Source organism: Salminus brasiliensis, chromosome 2 (genome assembly GCF_030463535.1).
Source record: "Salminus brasiliensis chromosome 2, fSalBra1.hap2, whole genome shotgun sequence".
Classification (NCBI taxonomy): Eukaryota; Metazoa; Chordata; class Actinopteri; order Characiformes; family Bryconidae; genus Salminus; species Salminus brasiliensis.
The window spans coordinates 29325846-29345907 of NC_132879.1; the positions used below are offsets into that span (position 1 = coordinate 29325846).

Below are 20062 nucleotides of genomic sequence, written 5' to 3' on the forward strand. Positions count from 1 at the left end.
TGTGTGTGTGTGTGTGTGTGTTTTCGTGCACTGCCTCTTTAAGACACTGCGTCCCGCCTCGTCCTGAAAGTTCCGCGCTGCATACGATTCTCAGCGGCGCTGTGAGGGCAGCTGTGGACCAGGGTTTTCACGAGGAAGTAACGTTATAGCTTAATACCTGTTGCTTTACCCCAACCGACTTAAGTTAACAGATTAACGCGCATTTAAACAGGACATTATGTACATTTTGGTCGACAAGGGAAAAGACACGTAGTCCTACAATCACGGCACTGTGAGTGTTTACGGGTTGTTGCCACAGCTAAGCTAAACCATAGCCAGGAAAGTTGTGTGGCGAGCTGACACTTCACAGGAAGCTAGCACTAGCTATCTATCTAACTCAGTCAGTCAGTCAGTTCAGGACAGACCGGTGTGGTTTGTGTTCTCTGCAGTTAGCCAGTTAGCCGACTGTGCTGTTTAACACCTTTCTAACCCCACTTCATGCTGTAAATGTGATTCACAGCAAAACCCTCCTGCCAAACCCAGTTAGCCAGTGTTCAGAGGCCTGGATTTAGCAGGAATCTCACGCGTCCTGGGAAACTAGCTATACTGTTTTTCCAGTCGTGGAAAGCTCTGCAAAATGAGAAATTTGCTGTTGGTGCCCAGAGCACTAGACTGACCTGTCTCTATCTCCAAGGTCAGCTCTGAAACCAGTAAGACTTACATAAAAAACGAGGATTAACTGAGGGATTTAGCTACACCCTATAGAAAAGACATGCATGTAGTACTGTAGTGTTAGGTAGTACATCCAGTAACCATGCAGGTTAAACCAGTGTAGACACTCATTGTATGGGTGTTGGCATGTATGAAAGTTATGGCAGACGATTAGTCCAGTGAGAGAGAGAGAAAAAAAAGAATCCTCTTTTTAATTTTTTTTTAATATATATATATCACTTCTCAGTCTTTCCAATTTGCACCTCTCTCTTCCAGAATGAGTGCTGTCTCACCCTCCATGCATGGGCTTGCCTGGGCATGGTCATCTCAGCATGTACCAGTTCGGTGATGTGATTGAGTGTCGTCTATGGAGCTGGAGGCAGAGACGAGGTGTCACATTTATGTTGTGACACTTCCACCCTCTGCTCTCTCCTTTCCTATTCAAAGGAGGGGAAAAAAACTAAGGAAAGGAAAAAAGAAAGAAGAGAGAAGGTATGGAGAGGGAGGAGGTGTTTGAAGAAGTGTACGCAGATGATGATGATGGGAGTAAAGTGGCCACAGGAGAAGATCAGGGAAGAGGGGATACTGGAATGCTTTTGGGAGCATTTGGGACTGGAGCGATGACCGTGCCTGAAGACTTGAGGAAAACAAACGATGGTCTTTCTAGTTTGGCAGAAGCAACACTGGAGATGGAGAGGAGACCTGGTTACAGTGCAGGTCAACCTACAGATGAAGCGGAACAACTTGAAAACCATGCTAAACTGGAGAGGGAAGTCTTAGCATCACTACAAAAAGCACAACAAAGGCAGATGGAGGATTTGAACATGGCTGGAAATGGAGAAACCTTCCATTTCCTTCCCTCGCTCTCTGCCCCTTCCACTTCTTCCTCCTCAAGCCCTTTGCCCTCCGCACTCTTCTCTGCTCTCTCCATCTCGTCCTCCTCTCCGCAGTTCTCTCTCACTCCGCCTCTGCCCCCTTCGGTGGAGCTGGATGCAGTGTTGGTGGACGGCAGGTTGGTGTTGGATGTGTATCAGGGCGGTGGGGCAGTGATGCCGGCTCTCTGGGAGAGTGTACCGGAGCGGATGAGGGGGCTGCAGTATGTCCGGCTCGGCTCAGAAGATGAAGAGGCTCTAGAAGGAGTTCTTGGAGTTCTGCCCCTACTTACTCAACTACGTTCATTAGCCATTCGAGGTACCCACACATTAATATACCTACATTGTCATATTTATTGTGGTTTCCAGGTCAGGTCCTGGAGTGCCTGTCTCTAATGCACCTGATCCAACTAATTCACTTTATTTAAAAGCTTTTCCTAATTGGATGTAGGTGTGTTGGAGCAGGGATAACTCTTAAACATGCAGAGCAATAGTATTTAAACATGGCTGTGAATTTATTTCTCCCTTACCTCAGATACAGCCCCATATAGATTCAGATATACAGTCGATTAGTTAAAACATGCTCTCCACAGTTTTCGTCTTTAGGGGTGCACTGGTGCTACGAGCCTAACATGTCTTAATCAGTGTGTGTGTGTGTGATGGTAATTGAAAGGGTACAGGCTTCCATTATTTATGCTGCATTCCATTTACCTTCAGAAGTTGGATGTTGGAGCTGGGATTGACATCGCACCCAGTTGAGTTGAGCACATTACAGTTAACTATACCAATTCAAATCATTTCTAAAAACGGTTAGCTGAAGACTTGGGCGTTTACCACAGCTGATTTCACAATTTGCTGGTGTTTTACGGGGGCCAACCAAAATATGTCCCAAGTTATTATTAGCAATACCAGTTGATAACGCTTTATACTGTATTTTGCGCTTCCAAGCATGTTGGAAACATGTCCTCAGATAGAAGTTGGACAGTACTCTGACTACGGCTGATTTAATAAGACACAAATAGATAAGTGTTTATAAACTGTATAATAATCCTGCTTATAATACTATTAATGTACGGTGTTGCCATCATGGAGTTTGAACTCCGGGTTGGTGAGGCTCTCTGGACTCTCAGAGTAGGAAGAGGTTTCCTATTTGGAAATTTCAATTCAATTCCAGTTCAAATGGAACGCAGCATTATACATGGTGCTATAACAACCTCTTTAGCTACATTAACATAACAGCATTCATGTTAGCACATAAGGAACGAGAATATCTAATTATTACATATTATGTACTTAAAAGTCAAATTTTCTTAATCCTTTAGAATTAAACTGGCTGTTTTAAACATTCTTAAATATTTAAGTTTCTTTGCGTGTACACTCATTGGGAAACACTGTACTAATACTGGCTAGGGCCTTCTTTTGTTTTTGAAGCAGCCTCAGTTCATTGTGGCATGGATTAAACAAGATGTTGGAAATATTCTTTTATGATTTTGATCTATGTTCACATGACTGCGTCACACAGCTCCTGTAGATTTTTGTGCTGGGAATCTTCACCACATCCCTAAGGTCCCTAGTTCGAGATGACTTTTGCTTTTGACGTGGTTCATTATCATTCTGGAAGTAGATATTAAAGGATGGGTAAATTGTGACCATGAAGGAATGCACATGATGAGCAACAATACTCCAACAGGCGGTAGCATTAAATCGATAATTTATTGATTTGGTATTTATTGATTGGTTTGGGTGAGCCAGTGCCTACTGCAGCCTCAGCTTTCTGTTCTTGGCTGACGGATGTGGAACCTAACATGGCCTATATCTGTATGATTTTTATGCACTGCACTGAAAAGATAATTCCATGAATGAGTAGGTGTATAGGTGTTCCTGATAAACTGTTTTATGAGTAAATGTAATGTGGCACAATGGGCTACAATGTAACATTTACTTAATCAACACTATATGATAAAAACTCACTCTTCATCTCTCCGTTCTGCTTTCATGTAGGACACCGCTTCTATGATGCCCAAGGTGACCCCCTTCCAGGTCTCCTGACCTTTCTCCCTCCCTCCATCTCCTCTCTTTCCCTCCTCGTTCACTTGGATCTCTCCTTCAACCGCCTCTCCTCTCTCCCTGCTTGTTTGCTCTCTCTGCCGCACCTCTCGGAGCTCCTTCTCTGCCACAATCAGCTGGTCAGGCTGCCGGAGGAGCTGGGTGTTCTTGTGTCTCTGCAGCGGCTCAGTGTGCTGGGCAACAGCCTGGAGGCCCTACCCTCAGGAGTGGGGCTTCTGCGGGAGCTGCAAGAGCTGGACGTGTCTTTTAACAAGTTGGAGGGTCTGCCCGAGGAGCTTGGCTTACTGCACAATCTGCACACACTGGAGCTCTCCAACAACAAGCTCCAAAGACTGCCAGAGACACTAGGTGAGGGAAAGACCAGAATAAACACACATACATTCGCACCTAGTTATAGATAGACCCCAGAGGTGTAAATCTGTCCATGCAGTGATTTGATTTGATTGTGGTTCTTTAGGAAACGGTGTCGCATAAAATCTCAAATTTCTGTATTTACTAATATAACTGAAAAAGCTGATTATAAAATAGTTCAGCAAAGACAGTGAGACCAACATGCCTACCTTTGTCAAACTTGCCAGCACTTCATGACCTTTTTGTGTTGGTTGCAGACAAAAATGCTTGATTTTGCAGTGGCATTTCTCAAGTAGTAGATGTAGATCTTTAAAAAAAATATATTATATTTATTGCCTTGCTTTTGTTGTAGCTTAGTTAATATTAACTCAACTTGTCTCAAAAATATTATTTTTTTATGTTTTACATCAGCTTGATTTATTGGAAATTGACAACAGCAGTCCTTAGTGCTGTTATTCACATTGTATATTGTATTGTACACTGCTAACTGAAAGTTTTCCAAATAAATTTAGGAAGAGAAAATGTTTTAAAATAAATAATTAGACCATTCAGTAGCACTGTCTGAATCCAGTGTTTAAGAATAGTTTTTTTTTACGATTTTAGTAAAAAAAAAAAAAAAAAAAGGCATTGCTTTGACATTATCAGTGAGAAAGTTGCCAGAAATGGGCGACAAAGGGAAATGTGATTGATTCTCATATGTCTGGCAGGGATGAGCTTTCTGATCTCTTGTGCCTTGTCACATAACAGCTTGACAGATTTGTAAAAAAAAAAAATATGCTTGTGAAAGCATATGTTTACTCCCCCTTTTTATAAAAGTGCAGATGAACATACTCCTCCACTTTCTCCATTGCTATGGCACCTATGCAGCTTCTTGTTCTTCACTGAACAAGACTGCAGTGTTGATGAAGTTATTTTTTAATGTTGTGATGACAGTCGCTCTAGACACAAATATTCTCTTTCTCTCTCTCTCTCTCTCTCTTTTCCTGTGTAGGTTCTTTACACTCGCTGAGGGTCTTGTCAATCCACAGTAATGAGTTGCGTAACGTTCCGGACTGTGTTAGGTCACTCCCTCGGCTATCCAGACTGGATGTACGGAACAACCCACTGGGTCGACCCCCAACCCCGCCGCCTCTCCCTCCTCCACCAGCAGGTTATCTAATGCACTCAGTCATTTGGCTTCTACCACCTGTCATATGTACTCTGTCATATACTATACAAAATGAGGGAGGCTCTCAGATGAAATTTGCATGTAGTTAAATATGTGTGGAAACTTTATAAATGTATTCACTATTACATGTATAAACCTGAAATCACAATTCATGCTGCAAACCTATGCATCTTTCAGCTCGGGTTGAAACTCCAATCCCGGAGCTGCACATCGCATTCAACCAGCACAGGTAAATGAATCATATTCATAATTATTCAATTATATTTGCAGATTGTTTTAGAGTTTTAATTTTGGACAGTTTTTATTGACATCACTCAGAGTTCCCATTTCTAGCAGTCTTGATTTCCTCCTCCCCTCTACTATCCTTCTGCTGTCGTTTTAGATTTACAGTATCTCCTGCTGGGTGTCACGTATTCCTTCCCGGAGGAGCAGAGCTCCTGTTTCCACGTGGATGTGTTAAAGGGGTTACGCCACTCAAATGGGCTGAGAGGAAACCAGATAAGAAGTGGGTCCAGCTAGAGGAGCATGATGTTCTACTAAGTCGTCCTTTAGAGCTCCTTCCGCATGGTGCTACATTCGACAAGGTGGGGGGGAAAAGTAAAAGAAAAGAGACTTTGAATGAAAATCGACCAAATCAGTTCTATTCACTATAATACAGTTTAGTCTTACTTGCACGGTCATAAGCACATAAACCCCAGGCTTTCATTCAGTAAATAATACTGATTATTACTCAATAACTGCTACGCATGATTGAGTTACTACTGTAAAGCTAAAATGCAAAGTTGTGAGAGGAATTGTAAATTTACTTTTTTTTCTCTATTCTTCCTCCCCTGTCTAACAGCCTGTAGAAGTATGTGTTCCCTACCACAGGACTCGTAAAGGGGAAGTGGTGGTCCGTAGGTATGATGGGCAGTCCTGGAGTACACTACTTACCCTGACAAAAAGAGGCAGCCATAAGCACAGTAGCAGACCCCGGGGCCGACCTGCACGGGTAACACACCAGTGACCCTCTTGCAGCTGATTTTTCATCTTTCTGAATCTCACCTGTCTGTGTGTCTGTATGTTCAGCTGGCCTGCTGCAATGTGACGCAGTTCTCCTGGTTTGTGGCTGTTTCACGGCCTGTCAGAGACAGTTGCACTGTACCTGCAACGGGAGCTCTGCTTGTGTCTCGCTATGACTCCGGGATCAAACTCACCTTTCCTCCGGACTGCACAACACATACACGAACTGTCACGCTACAGGTGTGTACCTGGGTGCAGAACATAATATACAGTCTCTTGCATTTTAATAAATATCATTATATACAAAAGTTGAATCTGATCTTATATACCAAAAGACTACAAAAGGTGCAGTATCTGCATTTACTGAAAGAGTCCTTTGATTGTGACCAGTGATTAAAAGTGCCATATAATTCATTAATTCATCATATTTTAGTTGTGTTTTAATTTATAAATAGTAAGAATGTGTTTGTGGTTTGCTCAAATGTGATATTACAACCCTTGTGGAGAAAAAAAGCATAAGATGCATGTTATAGCACAGTTTTAACAACAAAACACTAATCATTTTTGAGTCTTACTAGATAGTATTGCTGCCCTCTCATGGAGTCATCTTAGCATGATGTGCTGTAAGCAAGCTGGAGAAATTGTAGCCAGTTAACTTTTAGCCTAGCACCCCCTAGCTTCCCCGAGTTCAGCTTTCTGAAGTCTTGCAAATTTATGTGTTAGCTTTTAGCCTAGCTATCTTCAGTATCAACAACCCCATATTCTCCTAAATTTCTCCATCACATTTTCCTGTTTCACCAGCTTTGACTTAGCAGGGCTTTCACTAGTGGGCTGGGTGTATCTCCACTGTGGGCACATACATACATAAATAAATAAATAAATGCTTTGGTTGTGTTTTTTAGAAGGACAATACAACAGTGTTTAAGATTCCTGGTATGTCTGGAAATATAAAATTATGTGCATGTTAAAGTAAGTGCTCTTTGTAAGCCCAGGTGCTGCAGGTGGCACTGTCTGAGGTACAGGTTTTAACTGGAGACCCTCAGGCCAGCGCAAGCCCCCTTCTCTGCCTTTCCCAGACACCTAGCATGCACTTCCTCCAGCCGGTCAAAGTGCAGATCCCCCTGCCTCCCGGACTCACTGGTAAATAGACTCCCCAGTTCTCTTTTGCTCTGTGCTCACTCTGAGTGATGTAGGGTAAGGATGAATGGGTGTTTGTGTTGCAGGCCACACAGTGGACATGTCTCGACTACACTTACTGCATGGTGATCCTGTTGCTCACACTTGGACTGATGTTACTGCTCAAGTGTCACTCTACATTACACACCTCTATGCCATCTTTTCTGTGACACACTTCTCATGGTGAGTCTTATATGCACACGTGCTAACAGTGCACAGTGTTTGTGTGTGTGTATAAGAGCTTCTCCAATTAAGCCTACTTAATGTTGGACTACTTACCAGTGTGCTGTCAGTATTGATTTTCCAGTGGAAAGTGCTTTATGGACTAGATGGTTATGGAAGCTCTTTGTGTGTGCAGGTACTGGCTTTGGTACACCACTCAGAGCTGCATCAGTGGAGTGGTGAGAAAAGTGTATCACAGACTAAAGCAATTCAGGGTTCAGTTTCTGGTCCTGCAGAGAAAAACTGACCTGGCACAAGTGCTACTGCAGTGCCTACCCTCAGACAAGGTGTGTTCATGCACATGTGTGTGTGGGTGGACAAGCATGTGCATTGGTTATACATATTTTGACTTTACTAGCACCTTTCCCGACAGTGTGTGTGTTTGTATGCACAGGTTGACTGTAGGTTAGCTTCTCTGGCAGAGCAGTATGATGGTCCTCAGCCATCAGATGTTTGTAATCTGCTGGAAGGCGAGCAGTTTTTTGCGGGGTTTGAGAGAGGCATTGACATCAGTGCAGGTGAGAACACATATACACAATATATAATCCATACCTACACTACAGTGTAGACTGGTCAGGAGGCTTGTTTTGTTTGTAAGGCATTTAAACTAATCAGAATTACTTACATCCTTATGCACACCTCAATCGGCTAGTCCTATACTATTTCCATCCGATTTAACAATCTGGGTCATCCTTTGAATGATCTGTTAAATAAAAAAAATAATAGCCATGTAAAAACCTGTATCCGATTACATTCCAGATTGGAAAGTTTAAGTATGTTCTTCTCGTGTGCAAAGCAACAGCAACAAGCATTACTACAGAAATGCGGTTCTTGCGTTACGATCTGAGGGGGATCAAGTCGCATAAAATCATGAATAGCTTCCATGTCACATAAAAATTTTCCTTCAGGACGCCTCCCTCCCACCAGTCTTTACTGCGCACTTTTATCTGGAGGTTTCGAGTTAAAGGTGGCAGGACAGGTATCCAGCTCATGTGCCTCGAAATGTTGCAGGACATGACATCTACCTATTGCCTCTTCTTTAATGAGTGAATGTAAAGTAAATTTTCCTGAGCGCACCATCTTTTTAAAGCAATTTAATGGAAAGCAAACACTCCAACTGAAAACTCTGGTAGCAAACATACTGCTGCTCCTCTACTCTGACTTGTCTCACAGGATTGCTTGTACACTAAATAATACTCTACACAGACCTGCCATTTTGGATTGGATTGCTTGTAGTGTACATGTAAACAGAGATTTTTGTGAGGTTGTTGAGTAGAGTGTACATATAAACACCTCATTCTTTATCTATAATCAGAATGAATCCATCTGGATTGGAGAAAATGTTTGCACGTAAACATAACCTCTGAGGCTCATTCTCATTAGGTCTCGCATCACTGTGATGTAGCAGAGACATCAACAAGAGTAGATATCAGCGACGTTACTCTAGTGCCACCTAAAGTTTTGTATTTGCACCAATGTTCACATTCCATGTGTCATTTCTAACATATTTTCTCAACTATGTGGAGCATCATTTGGAAATATCAGTAACACTTCAACAGCAAAACAGCAGGACTGATACAATATATAATTGGTGGTGTTTTGTTAGACCGGCCAGACTGCAGTGAAGGAAGACTGGCCTTCACCTTCTACTCCCATCTGAAGAACATCAAAGAGGTGTATGTCTGCCCCACGCTCAAACAAGAGGGCACTGTCCGAGGACAGGTGAGTATGTCGGATCATTACTGTGCAACATTCTTTCATATCTGAGAATTTATGGAAGAACAGAAAGATGTATGTATTGAAGTCCTGAACCGTAGTGTTGGAATTCTCTGATCTTAGGACATGCTTTATTTACCTGAGTTTTCACCCAGTGTGATCAAATTGTTTGAAAAAACACATTGCCTGAAAAAAACTTGACAAATATTGGAGGCACTGGGGTTGCTCTGAGGTAGGACTGTACCATAAGACCTGATTAGGGATAATGACCTAGAATGACAGAGGACCCCATATCATCCCTGTTTGTTTTTTTTTCCTCTACACCTATCTTTGTTTAATTTGTTTTCATCCTTATGCAAATATAGTGTTGGTTTGTTGTTAATGATATTTTTATATGTTTTATATATTATGAATGTTTATTAATCAAATACCATCATTGTGCTATGGTAGGACACTGTACCTGTGGTCTGCTTGTATTGTTGTCTGGTCCTTGGCAGACTGTTTTTGTTATTTCATGCTCTAGACAATTAAATAAAATAAATAAGCTAAAATAAAAATATGTATGGAAAAAAAGGAAACCTAAATATTGTTGATATCTATTGTAGAGAGTTTCTTAGAGCAAGACTGCTTACAAATAGGTAATTGCTGTGAATATAGAAATCTCTTATTATTCTTATTTATTTATTTAATTATTTATTTCCTCAGTCAGTCGTAGACCCACATGTTGGTTTGTGGTCTTTTGCTTCTAGGTGTCCTTCTACAGAGGCGAGGTTCCCAGTGATCTGCCAGAGGAAGTGGCTCGGAAGAGGAAAGGCCGCGACAGCCAGTGGATGGCCACGCTTCCGCTCCGACTTCCTGTAAGATTGGTGCAGTGATTATACATGTGTTAGAAGAAGTTGCCCTAAATGCTGATTTATGGCCAGTTTTCTTTATAGATCAGGAGAGTGCTGCACCATCTAGCGAAGACCATGCTCTTGTGAAAATGTATTTTGTCCCTCTACTTAGAATTCGCATTTGAGTCTAAAATAAGATCAGATATTTCTCTCGCAGCCCACACGCACTCTCTGCCGCATATAGTATACTCTCCTTCACACTCTCTAACTCTCTTGCATGCAGGGCACCGACTGTGAGGGCAGTTTGTATACGGAGAAGCAGTACCCTCCCCTGAACCTTGGTGATCCCGAGAGCGGTTATCTGACTGAGACCAACCTGCTAGCTATTTCGTTACGCATCAGCCAAGACTGGCGCTGCATTGGCATGAATCTGGGCATCAGCTACGAGGAGCTGGATCGCATCCAGTACAAACACAGGTGCGCATTGGAGTGGGCAGTTCCAAGACAGCAGGGCCTGGAGCACTGCCTGCCACCAGATGGCGGTGTTGCGCGCACACACACACCAGTGCCTGAGGGTGTATTGCTATTAAAATCTTCAGTTTTTGTCCTTTATGTTTATTGGAATAGGGAGTGACATTAGAATTTTACTGAACGCTCTCTCTATATCAATTACTGATAATACCAATTACAATAATGACTCTTTATTGAAAGATTAACAGAGGCTATACATTTAGAGATTTTTTTTGGTCCTGTATTTATTCTTCCACTCTATAGGGAAAATGCATGACACAATTATATTACATAGTTTATATAGCTATGCATTTATCTCTGTGTGTGTGTGTATATGTGTCTGTGTGTGTCTGTGTATATGTATATATGTAGGAGTAATGTGTATGCTTAGTCATGTTTGTGTTTGTACTGGTGTGATAATGAGACAAGAACATGAATATGCATGGAGGATGTAAGAGATGGTGAGAAAGATGGCAAGCAAGGGAGGAATTTTGTGTGTTTTGGTTTAATCTCTTCCCTGTCACTCATCAGTAAGCCATCTGGGACACTGCAGGAGATTATACACTCACACAAACGCAGTACACACACAGCAGAGAGGCTCAATGTCATGTTCTCTGTTGATTCGTTTTTCTCTCTTTGCTCTCCTCAATCTTGTCTTTGTCTTTGAATTTTAATATCTCTGTCCAATCCTTACCCGCCTCTTCATATCTCACTTATTCTGCCCATATATATAGATCTCCTTCCCCCTCTCTGTCTTGCATTCTGGCACTCCTCTAATTCCTCACTCTTTCCTTTCCTCTTAGCAATTTTCACACTGTGGTCTAGATTTCCCTTGCCAGTGTTAAATAAATGGTGCACTGAATTACAAATAGTTTCACCAGTGCTCAACAGACTGATCCCAGCCTTCAGAGCATCTGTGATATCACACTGTACTGCATATTCGCTACACTACAGTGTGCACATGCAAGCCCTGTACTTAGCTCCCATTACATAGGGTTTATTTGCTTCCTTTCCTGTTGCTTTCCCCCACTTATGATGTTTTTGTATCAAAAGCAGTTCAAATTCATTTTCGCCTGCTTTTCCAGCCCCTTTTATCCCCTAGAATTAAAAAGGCTGCTTTCTATCACCCTGTTTTAAAGGATGTTAAAAACTGAATGTGAAATTAATGTCACATGGTTGAGAGATATTCAGACATTGATATTTTGGAATTGTGTTGTGCTGCAAAGTATCTTTTATTCTAATATATAATCTTATAGTGACGGGTTTATCGAAACATCCTTTTCAATCTACATGTGTTTTATAACTTGAACTAGTTAATGCAACGGTATGTAGACATTTCACCTTAAAACAACAGCTTCAGGATCATGTTGATGGTACACTGGTTTGTAATGGTGAGAATAGCATCTCTGCCATTGCCACTCAGGGCTAGAATGCCACTTCAGAACTATGTAAGTTTGCTGGAACTGCACCAGAGTCATATTTCTGTAAATTCCTGTATTATTATGCTACATGCTTTTTTCACTTTAGATGCTGGTATCTCTCAACTTGTTAAATGCATGTGTATCAGGAGCAAATTATATTTATTGTATTTATAAATTCTTGCATAATGCTGCTTTAAAAGAGCTCGCATCTGGATTGGAGTAGGGTTGGGCGGTACTATTGTAATACCGCATACCACTGTTTGTAAAAATGATTCTAGTATTTTCGAAGGAGGACGGTATTTCATAATTACAACATGACATTACGTCTGATGTTAAGTTTCTGTTTTGTGTCTGTTCAGCACATGGTCAGATAAGCTTGCAGTGTGCTGTGGGAGCTCCCGGATTGGTGAGGTCACACTCTACAAATAAGTGTGGAAAACGACCAAGCGCACTGTATTTGCAAGTTTAGCAAGAGGTCTGTGGTCAATTAAAACGGAGAGCAAGCAAACCTGGATGAACCAGTCTGCTAAATGTGCCTGAAAATAGTTGAAAAACGCTCCTGAGATCATTGACTCTACTTTGTGCTCGTAGATATGAGGCTTTATCCTCTAAATGTGTGTGATTTGAGCCTCATTTAGTTGGAACTGTGGTGGTTAGTCTGCTAGCTAACTTTATCTAAGCCAAGCTGGCTGGCTCTGACACTCAGTGGATCCGTGTCTGAGTTAGCTAAGCAAAAGATACCTCAATGAGGCTGCAGATCCAAAACCATGTGGGGGGGATAAAACAGCTTTCTGTCGATCCAACACCAGTCAATCAGAGTTGTTTTCGTCTAAACATTTATAAGTGTGCTTTCTGTCAGACAGAAACACAAGTGTTTTGTGGTGAACAGTCTTATCCTGCTAACTAAGCTAATGCTAACCAGCTTCTCTCTTTTCTGATTCAGAGAGAGGGTTTTCCAATGTCTAGGACCTTTAACGTATGATTGTCCCAAAGAGCCTGTTCTGTAACATGTCTGTTCTTTCAGAGACAACCTGGGCGCCCTGGTTCTGGAGATGCTTTTCCATTGGGCGAGAGCTCAGCAGAAGGCCGGAGCAGGGGCAGTCCCTAGGCTTATTGACGCGCTAGTGGAGAGCGGCAGGCGGGACCTAGCAGAAGAAGTGGAGGACATAGTGAATCTGGGGAAGAGGAAGTACAGAGAGTCCCTAAAGAGAGTGGGACTAGAGACTGAAAACCCAACAACCTCTGCACAGGCTGAACCAAGCTGACCCCCACAAGGGAGAGCATGTCTTCTAGCTGTCGTGTAACGAACACAAAATCACACTAGTTGTGCAGGACACACTGACTATGTATTTTAAATAAATTAATTTTTATGCAAGATGTGCAGTGACACCCACACACACTGTCCTGTAGGTGTCCCAACGGGCTGGGTTCTCACTCTGCACTCTTTGTCTTGTTGCTATGACTATGCTGCTGTTGGGCTGAATCAGCTCCTCACAGATGTCTGCTTGAACACACTCTGCCTTCGATTCTTGAAGGATTTGGGCCTTAAAAGGATCTGTAGGTTTACCAGACAAGAAACTCCTCTGTGCTGGGTTTCCTGAATGCAGCTTAGCACTAAGATTATTCTTAAGTGGTCGAGTGAGCATCACACTGAAAACTGTGATGATGAGGGGTAGCTTTTTTGGGGACTGATCCTAAAACGGAGACTATTGGACCAAATCAGGTTACGTGTGCCTGTTAATGTAAATATTTTATGCCAGCTGTGTGGATCCTTGAGAAGGAAATGTACAGAATAATGTTTATTAACACACACACACGCACACATGGTGTGCAGGAGGTAATAAATGTGCAGCCGCATGGTGCCTTTTTCCTTTGTTCCTCTGTGAATTGATGTACAATCAGTAAGTAAGTGAGTAAATAAATAAATAAAGGTACAGCAGCATCCAGCCTCACGCGTTATTTTTACCTCAAGGTCATCGAGTGCGGGGGCGTGGCCGCCATGACGCATTACTCCAATCCCGCCCCCTCTCCGCCGCTCCCGCGAAGCTGCACTCGCTCGCAGCTCCAGCAGGGGGCGGAAAACACTCCGCGTTTCATTGCTGCCTGCATTCCTTATAATCACCTCTCCTCATCCTCCCACCCTCACGACAGGCTGGCCCCCTCCTTCCTCCGTCTCTGTGGGACATAACGCTCGTAACGCCGGCAGCTTTTAACTCTTCTCCTCCTCAATCCGGGTCGAGGCAGCAGTGGACGAGCCGAGGTGTCTTGACAGCCACAGCGGAGAGATAACGGGACTCGCCACGGTACGGTAACGGAGCCCAGACCGGTCCTCCCCCTTCTCTGCTGTAAGCTCTGATCCATAGTGTAGAGCATATGCTAATTCAGCGGGGATGTCATCGGAAGGCGTGTGTGGTATGAGCGTAGATGGTGGGGTTGTGTTACTATTATTATTATTATTATTATTATTATTATCGTTCACATTTTCCATTACTCTTTTAGCAATGCTGTAAAAAACGGATGTTAGAGTCCGCTAAAATTAACGCTACACGTTTATTGACGGTATATCTGGTAGCGGTTCATACTGAGTGTTAGGGCAGTGCATTAACGTGGCTATACTCTCCAACACCAAATCATGGCGCAAACATCTGTTTTTCACCTGAGAGGACATGCGCGGCGGTCTTTCGTGCCCACCGCTTGTCCTCTGGGTCTCCCCTCGCTGTGTTTCTCTCTCTGGACGGGAGGCTAGCTCTCTGCTAGCTCGCTAACCGTGTTAATGCGATTTCTATCCTCTGAATATAAGCCAGTAAACGACACAGAGCTGCTGCTGCTGCTGCTGCCGCTGCTGCTGCGCCTTCCTCTCAGACCTGCTCTCGTCTAACGGTCTCACATGGCGGTTGTAACGAGGGGGGAGGGGGGAGGCGGGCGCGAGCACGAGCCGTTAGTGAAAAATTGCAGCGCGTCGTGCGTGCGTGCGCGCTCCCGCGCTGCGCTGGCGCTGCTCGCGCGCTGCCGAGGAAGCCGTGATCCAGCGGTGTGGCGATGCAGAGGAGGAGGCAGGAAAAAAAAAACACGACACCCACCATGACACGGGCTCCTGGCGCTCACAGCGGGCTTTCGCAGCCTGTTCGGCTCTCTCGCCGCCTGCGGTGTGTCAGCGTGAGCCGCGCTGCCTTGAGCCGAGAGCGCTGGTGTAAATATAGGCGGAGACTGGGACTGGGAGGGCTTGTGGGAGTCCTGACGGAGCTGAGCTGAAGAATGAGATGGCCGGGTTCAGAACCATCCATTTGTACTCCATGTGGTCAAAGGACATTGATAAGGCCAAAAATGCGTACTGTGTTTTTCTCTGTTGAGACTGACCATCAAGGCCGTTCCCAGTGGAGTGGCTGTGACCCACCACATGACGAGCAGTAGGTCAGAGGCCTCTGCCGAGAGACCTGTTCAGTAGTAGTGGGGCGGTACACACAGCCACTGAACAATACATGTTCAGCATGATCAATTATTCAGGGATTAAACTGCATGATGTGTGGTGAAAAATGAAACAAGCAGACATTACAGTGGCATGCGGAGAGTTTGGAGCACCCCTGGTCAAAGTATCTCTAACTATTCAAAGGTAAAGGTGCATGTATTTGTCACTGTACAGTGTACAGCGAAATGTGTCCTCCGCATTTAACCCATCTGGTAGTGAACACACACTCACACGCACACACGCACACATGTGTTAGGGGCAGCGAGTACACACACACACCCAGAGTACACACACACACCCAGAGCGGTGGGCAGCCAACTCCAGCGCCCGGGGAGCAGAGAGGGTAAAGGGCCTTGCTCAAGGGCCCAACAGTGGCAGCTTGCCGAGCCCAGGAATCGAACCCACAACCCTGTTATCGATATCCCAGCGCTCTAACCGCTGAGCCACCACTGCCCCACAGAGCTATTCAGAGCTAGACGAGGAAAAGATGACATTGGGGTCTTTAACATTGGGAAGCCTGCATGCTCAGCACTTAGTAGCACCCCCTTTTCCAAGTATCATAGATGGTAAAACTCTTATTGGAGCAGCTAAGAGTCTCTTGGTTCTTGTTTTGGAGATGCATGTGGTTATATTCTTCTTTGCAAAAGGATTCCAGTGAGATTCTCGGCTGTCTTGCTGCGCTGCTCTTTTGAGGCCTCTCTACAAATGTTCAGTGGTTAAGATCCGGGGGCTGTGAGGACCATGGCAAAATCACAAGCCATCCTCTTTTCAATCTCAGCTCTTCTACAGATGGTGTGATGTTTGCTATCAGAATTTGCTGATGTTGAAATACGTAATTCCAATCTTTCCACTACCAGTGAAATCCTCCCTGTGCCACTGGCTGCCACCCACCCCAAAGCGTAACTCGTGGAGAGGTGCACTATGCATGATCAAGTTTTTCTCTAAAAGTAATCCATAAAATGCATCAGGCTTGTTTAGATGTTCTTTTTGAAATGAGCTGTTGCTGAATTTTGTGGTGAGAATGCGGGAAAGGTTTTCTACCGGTGGCTCTTTAATGAAGGCCTTGCTTGTGCAGGTATCACAGCACAGTAGAACAGTGCACCACCACTGCAGAGCCTGCTCAGCCTGCCAGAAGGGTTTTTAATGTCAAATGTGGATTCTATTTGGTATTTCTAGCTAAACCCACGGGCAATTCTCAGGTTTACTTGATCTTCCAGGACCTTGACCTTACTTTGACCCCCACCGTTTCTGAGAACTACCATTTCCTAATTGTATGTTGAGCTCAAGAACCGGCTACATAAAAAATGCTTTGCTGTCGTTTTATAGTTTTATAGCTTCTCCTGCTTTGTGAGCATCAGTTTCTCCCTTCAGTGTGTTTGGCAGCTGCTTGTTGGGACATGTTCTCAAGTCTGAGTATTTCTACAGATTTGAAATTTGCATCACCTGACCTGCTTTTCCTAATGTGAACAAGCCACAGCCCTAACAACCTTTTACATGGTGCTCCTTTCTTTTCTCCACTCTGAAATTGTACAGAAAATAATACACTAATCTTTGCTTCAGATGTTAAAAGGAATGTTTCATATGTTACCTTAATGCCTTTCGGAGTTCATTTTCTCCTTACTTAATTATTCACAGTCCCAGAAATGTTGACCAGGGGTGTCCAAATTTATGCATGATGCATTTTTTTAACATTCTGTTTCTTTGCTGCATTTTTGTGTCTTTGGCTGATGTGGATTTCAAAAGGGGGATAAAGGAGGTATCTGTGTGTCCAACACTGATGCCCTGCATTTCTCAGTCATTGAAACAGCAAGTGTCTGAAAGGAGACAAAATGACAGCAACAATTAATATGCGGCCTGTAAAAAGGTGTGGATGCAAATGAAGGAGCCTACTGTAGGCTGTGAAAACAAAGCAGACCGATCAGAGAGGTAGCAGACATGTTGGGAATGAACAAGTCAACAAGCCCACTCTCGAGGAGGTAGGCGTGTCATTGTCATTCATGAAAGTAAACACTGAAGGGTTTCCTATCAGTAGAAAACCACTGATGACACTCAAGGTCAGAAAGGCCAGATTAGACTGTTAGAACCCATCTAAAAAGGCCTGCCCAGTTCTGATTCTTTATACAGGCGGAAGCAAGATTAACTCGAGTATGGAGAAGGAAAAGCAGAAGCTCATGATATGAAGCATACCACCATGTCCTCTGTCAAACATGGTGGAGGTGCTGTTATAGCATGGGCATGTCTGGCTGCCCATGGAACTGGGTCACTGCTGTTTATGGATGATGTGGCTGGTGCTAGAAGCAGTTGGATGACTTCTGAGGTGTATAGAGACATACGTTCTGCTCAGATTTGAATACTGCAGAAATGATAGGATGGTAGTTAACTGTACAGATGGGTAATGACCTAAAACATACCACGAAAGCAGCCCAAGAGCTTCCTAAAGCAGCCAGTGTTCAAATGGCTAAGTCACCTGACCTCAACCCAACTATACATGCTTTTCACTTACTTAAGACAAAACTGAAGGCAGAAAGACCCACAAACAGGCTCAGCATTTGCATTTCTTGACTTTCTAGACTTTAGGCAGTCATTGACTTCAAAGGATTTGCAACCAAGCATTAACAATAATCCTTATAATTATGTCAGTTTGTCCAGTTACTTTTAGGTCTGTGAAAAAGGCATTTATTCCTAAATGGTTCATGCTATGTTATTGTTAAACCTCAATAACATTTTTAAAGGTAAAGTGTAAGCTTCAGTCACACCATGATTGCTTCATTTTAGACCTCAGTACACCTAAGGTGGTGAACAGAGGCATAATGTTCCACTGTCCAAATACTTATGCACCTGGCTGCAGCTGTTAAGTTGGTGATCTGAGTAAGACAGGGAAACTAGAAGTCTAGGTAAAGATGGTGTAGTTGTAGTGATGGGTTTTCGTATTGGGCTGATGTCAGCAGAACATAACACACACTATCACTGTGGGATGTGATGGTGTAAGCTGTGTGTTTCGTCCAGTGGAGTAGTGAAGTGTTTGTGTCGTTTGAGCACAATAGCTTTTAGATGCCTTCTTTAAAGTGAAATGCTTAAAAATAGACTCCATAACACTAGAGGAACCCTTTTGGGTTCCATATAGAACCTTTTTGTGCTTCTATATGTCCTAAAGAACCCTTGAAGAACTTCCTTTTAAACAGTTTATGTTATCCGCGAAACAAGTAGTTCTTCTGTATCTGGCGTGTTGCAGCTGTCATTGATATGTAGCAACTGGTAATCCGCTGTGGTAAACCAAACTCATGGCTGTTGGTTATTCATAACTCAGTGAGAGCGTTTTTCAGCCAGTCAGAACGTGTGGACAAAATTGCCAGAACGGCATGACTGTAGCCACTTGGCCACATAGGCGTAATCTGTGATTAAGGCCCACACACTCCCCCTGATGTCTGCATATTTACAAACTACTGACAGTGCAGCGTTGCTGTATACCTGAGTGCACTCAGATGCGTAGTTAGCCAGAGGATCACGGCAGAGTGGAAAAGAGGGATGGGAACATTGGCCACCACTGGACCTGCATATGAAACGGCTGGATCTTGAGTCTTAATTCTCAGCCCGAGGGCAGATCTCTGTACTGCTAAGCTTTTATTGGGTGAGCCAATAGGGGATTTTTTTAGTCTAGATTGCGAGGGTGTGAGTCCACTTTACTAGCCGCTGGATAAGTCGACTCTAAATCTCAGTAGGAAGCATTTATACGCTCCGCCTAATTATTCAACACTTTGCTCTGCAATTGCTTCTTTCAGTCCGTCCTTTCTTTTTCACTCGTTTCTTTCTTCTGTAGTTCCATTAACACTCAGTCAGCCGCTCTCCGGCACGGTCGGTAAGTCAATCAGAGGGCACTATCACTGATTAGCACTGGTTTGTTTCTCCTGCGGTCGATTTCTTGATGGAGCACAGGTCCTCTCAAGCTGGACTCAGTCTCTGGTGTCTTCTGCAAGAGGTCAGACTGAGGGAGTTCACTGCAAACACATGAATAATTACGGCAGAATTACATCATGCTTCAGTGTTCAGAGTTCAGGGAAAGATACAGTTTTGTTTGATTTGATTGACTAACTCCACGCATTTTTCACGTGTCCGTTTGCTTTCTGTTCTAGTTCATTATACAGTGTGTCCAGAGAAGCGTAACACTAAATTCACTTCATTCATATCCATTTATTTCTTAAATTCTGACATTTGCTCTTGACATCCCCTTAAATCAGTGTGGGCAACAGGAGGCCAGTACAGAGTCTGGCGATTTCGCAGCTCTAAGACACCTACTAAACCCGGTAATTTGCTTATGGGTACAGTCAGATGTGCTTAAGCCGGAAAACCAAACAACCAACAAAATGTGCTGAAATCCCAGTATCCAGCACCTACCTTGAATCTTAAGGGCCCCTATGTAGACCCACGCTTTGGCCCTGTTTACACCTGGTCACTTCATGTGACTAGTGTGTGGATTGAATCCTGATTAGATTTTAGTCACATGCGTTTACACCGAGTAGTCACATGCATCTCCGGTCAGTCAGACTAAAATCCAATTGCCATGTGGGACA

At 43.5% G+C, this 20062-nt stretch overlaps 2 protein-coding genes across 2 annotated transcripts in view; both read left to right on the forward strand.

Annotated features, from left to right (window-relative positions):
- Positions 1 to 68: 68 nt before the first annotated feature.
- Positions 69 to 13970, forward strand: pidd1 (p53-induced death domain protein 1). Its single transcript, XM_072672329.1, has 16 exons — positions 69 to 271; positions 967 to 1881; positions 3564 to 3977; positions 4972 to 5130; positions 5326 to 5377; positions 5531 to 5732; positions 5990 to 6139; positions 6217 to 6390; positions 7143 to 7290; positions 7374 to 7509; positions 7685 to 7835; positions 7943 to 8066; positions 9155 to 9270; positions 10014 to 10121; positions 10381 to 10574; positions 13053 to 13970. The coding sequence occupies exons 2-16, from the start codon at positions 1185 to 1187 to the stop codon at positions 13291 to 13293; spliced, it is 3066 nt and encodes a 1021-aa protein (XP_072528430.1). The 5' UTR covers positions 69 to 271; positions 967 to 1184; the 3' UTR covers positions 13294 to 13970.
- A 153-nt stretch (positions 13971 to 14123) lies between these two features.
- Positions 14124 to 20062, forward strand: part of slc25a22a (solute carrier family 25 member 22a) — a 32123-nt gene continuing 26184 nt past the window's right edge. Inside the window, exon 1 of the mRNA XM_072672330.1 lies at positions 14124 to 14331. The gene's annotated coding sequence lies outside the window, so the exon portion shown is untranslated. The remainder of the gene's footprint in view (positions 14332 to 20062) is intronic.

Excerpts from the sequence above, each read along its gene's own strand:
- pidd1 (XM_072672329.1), top strand. The coding sequence starts at position 1,185 with ATGGAGAGGGAGGAGGTGTTTGAAGAAGTGTACGCAGATGATGATGAT. Across the intron at positions 5,131-5,325 it reads TCTCCCTCCTCCACCAGCAG|CTCGGGTTGAAACTCCAATC; the intron begins GTTATCTAATGC and ends TGCATCTTTCAG. Across the intron at positions 7,510-7,684 it reads TCTGTGACACACTTCTCATG|GTACTGGCTTTGGTACACCA; the intron begins GTGAGTCTTATA and ends TTGTGTGTGCAG.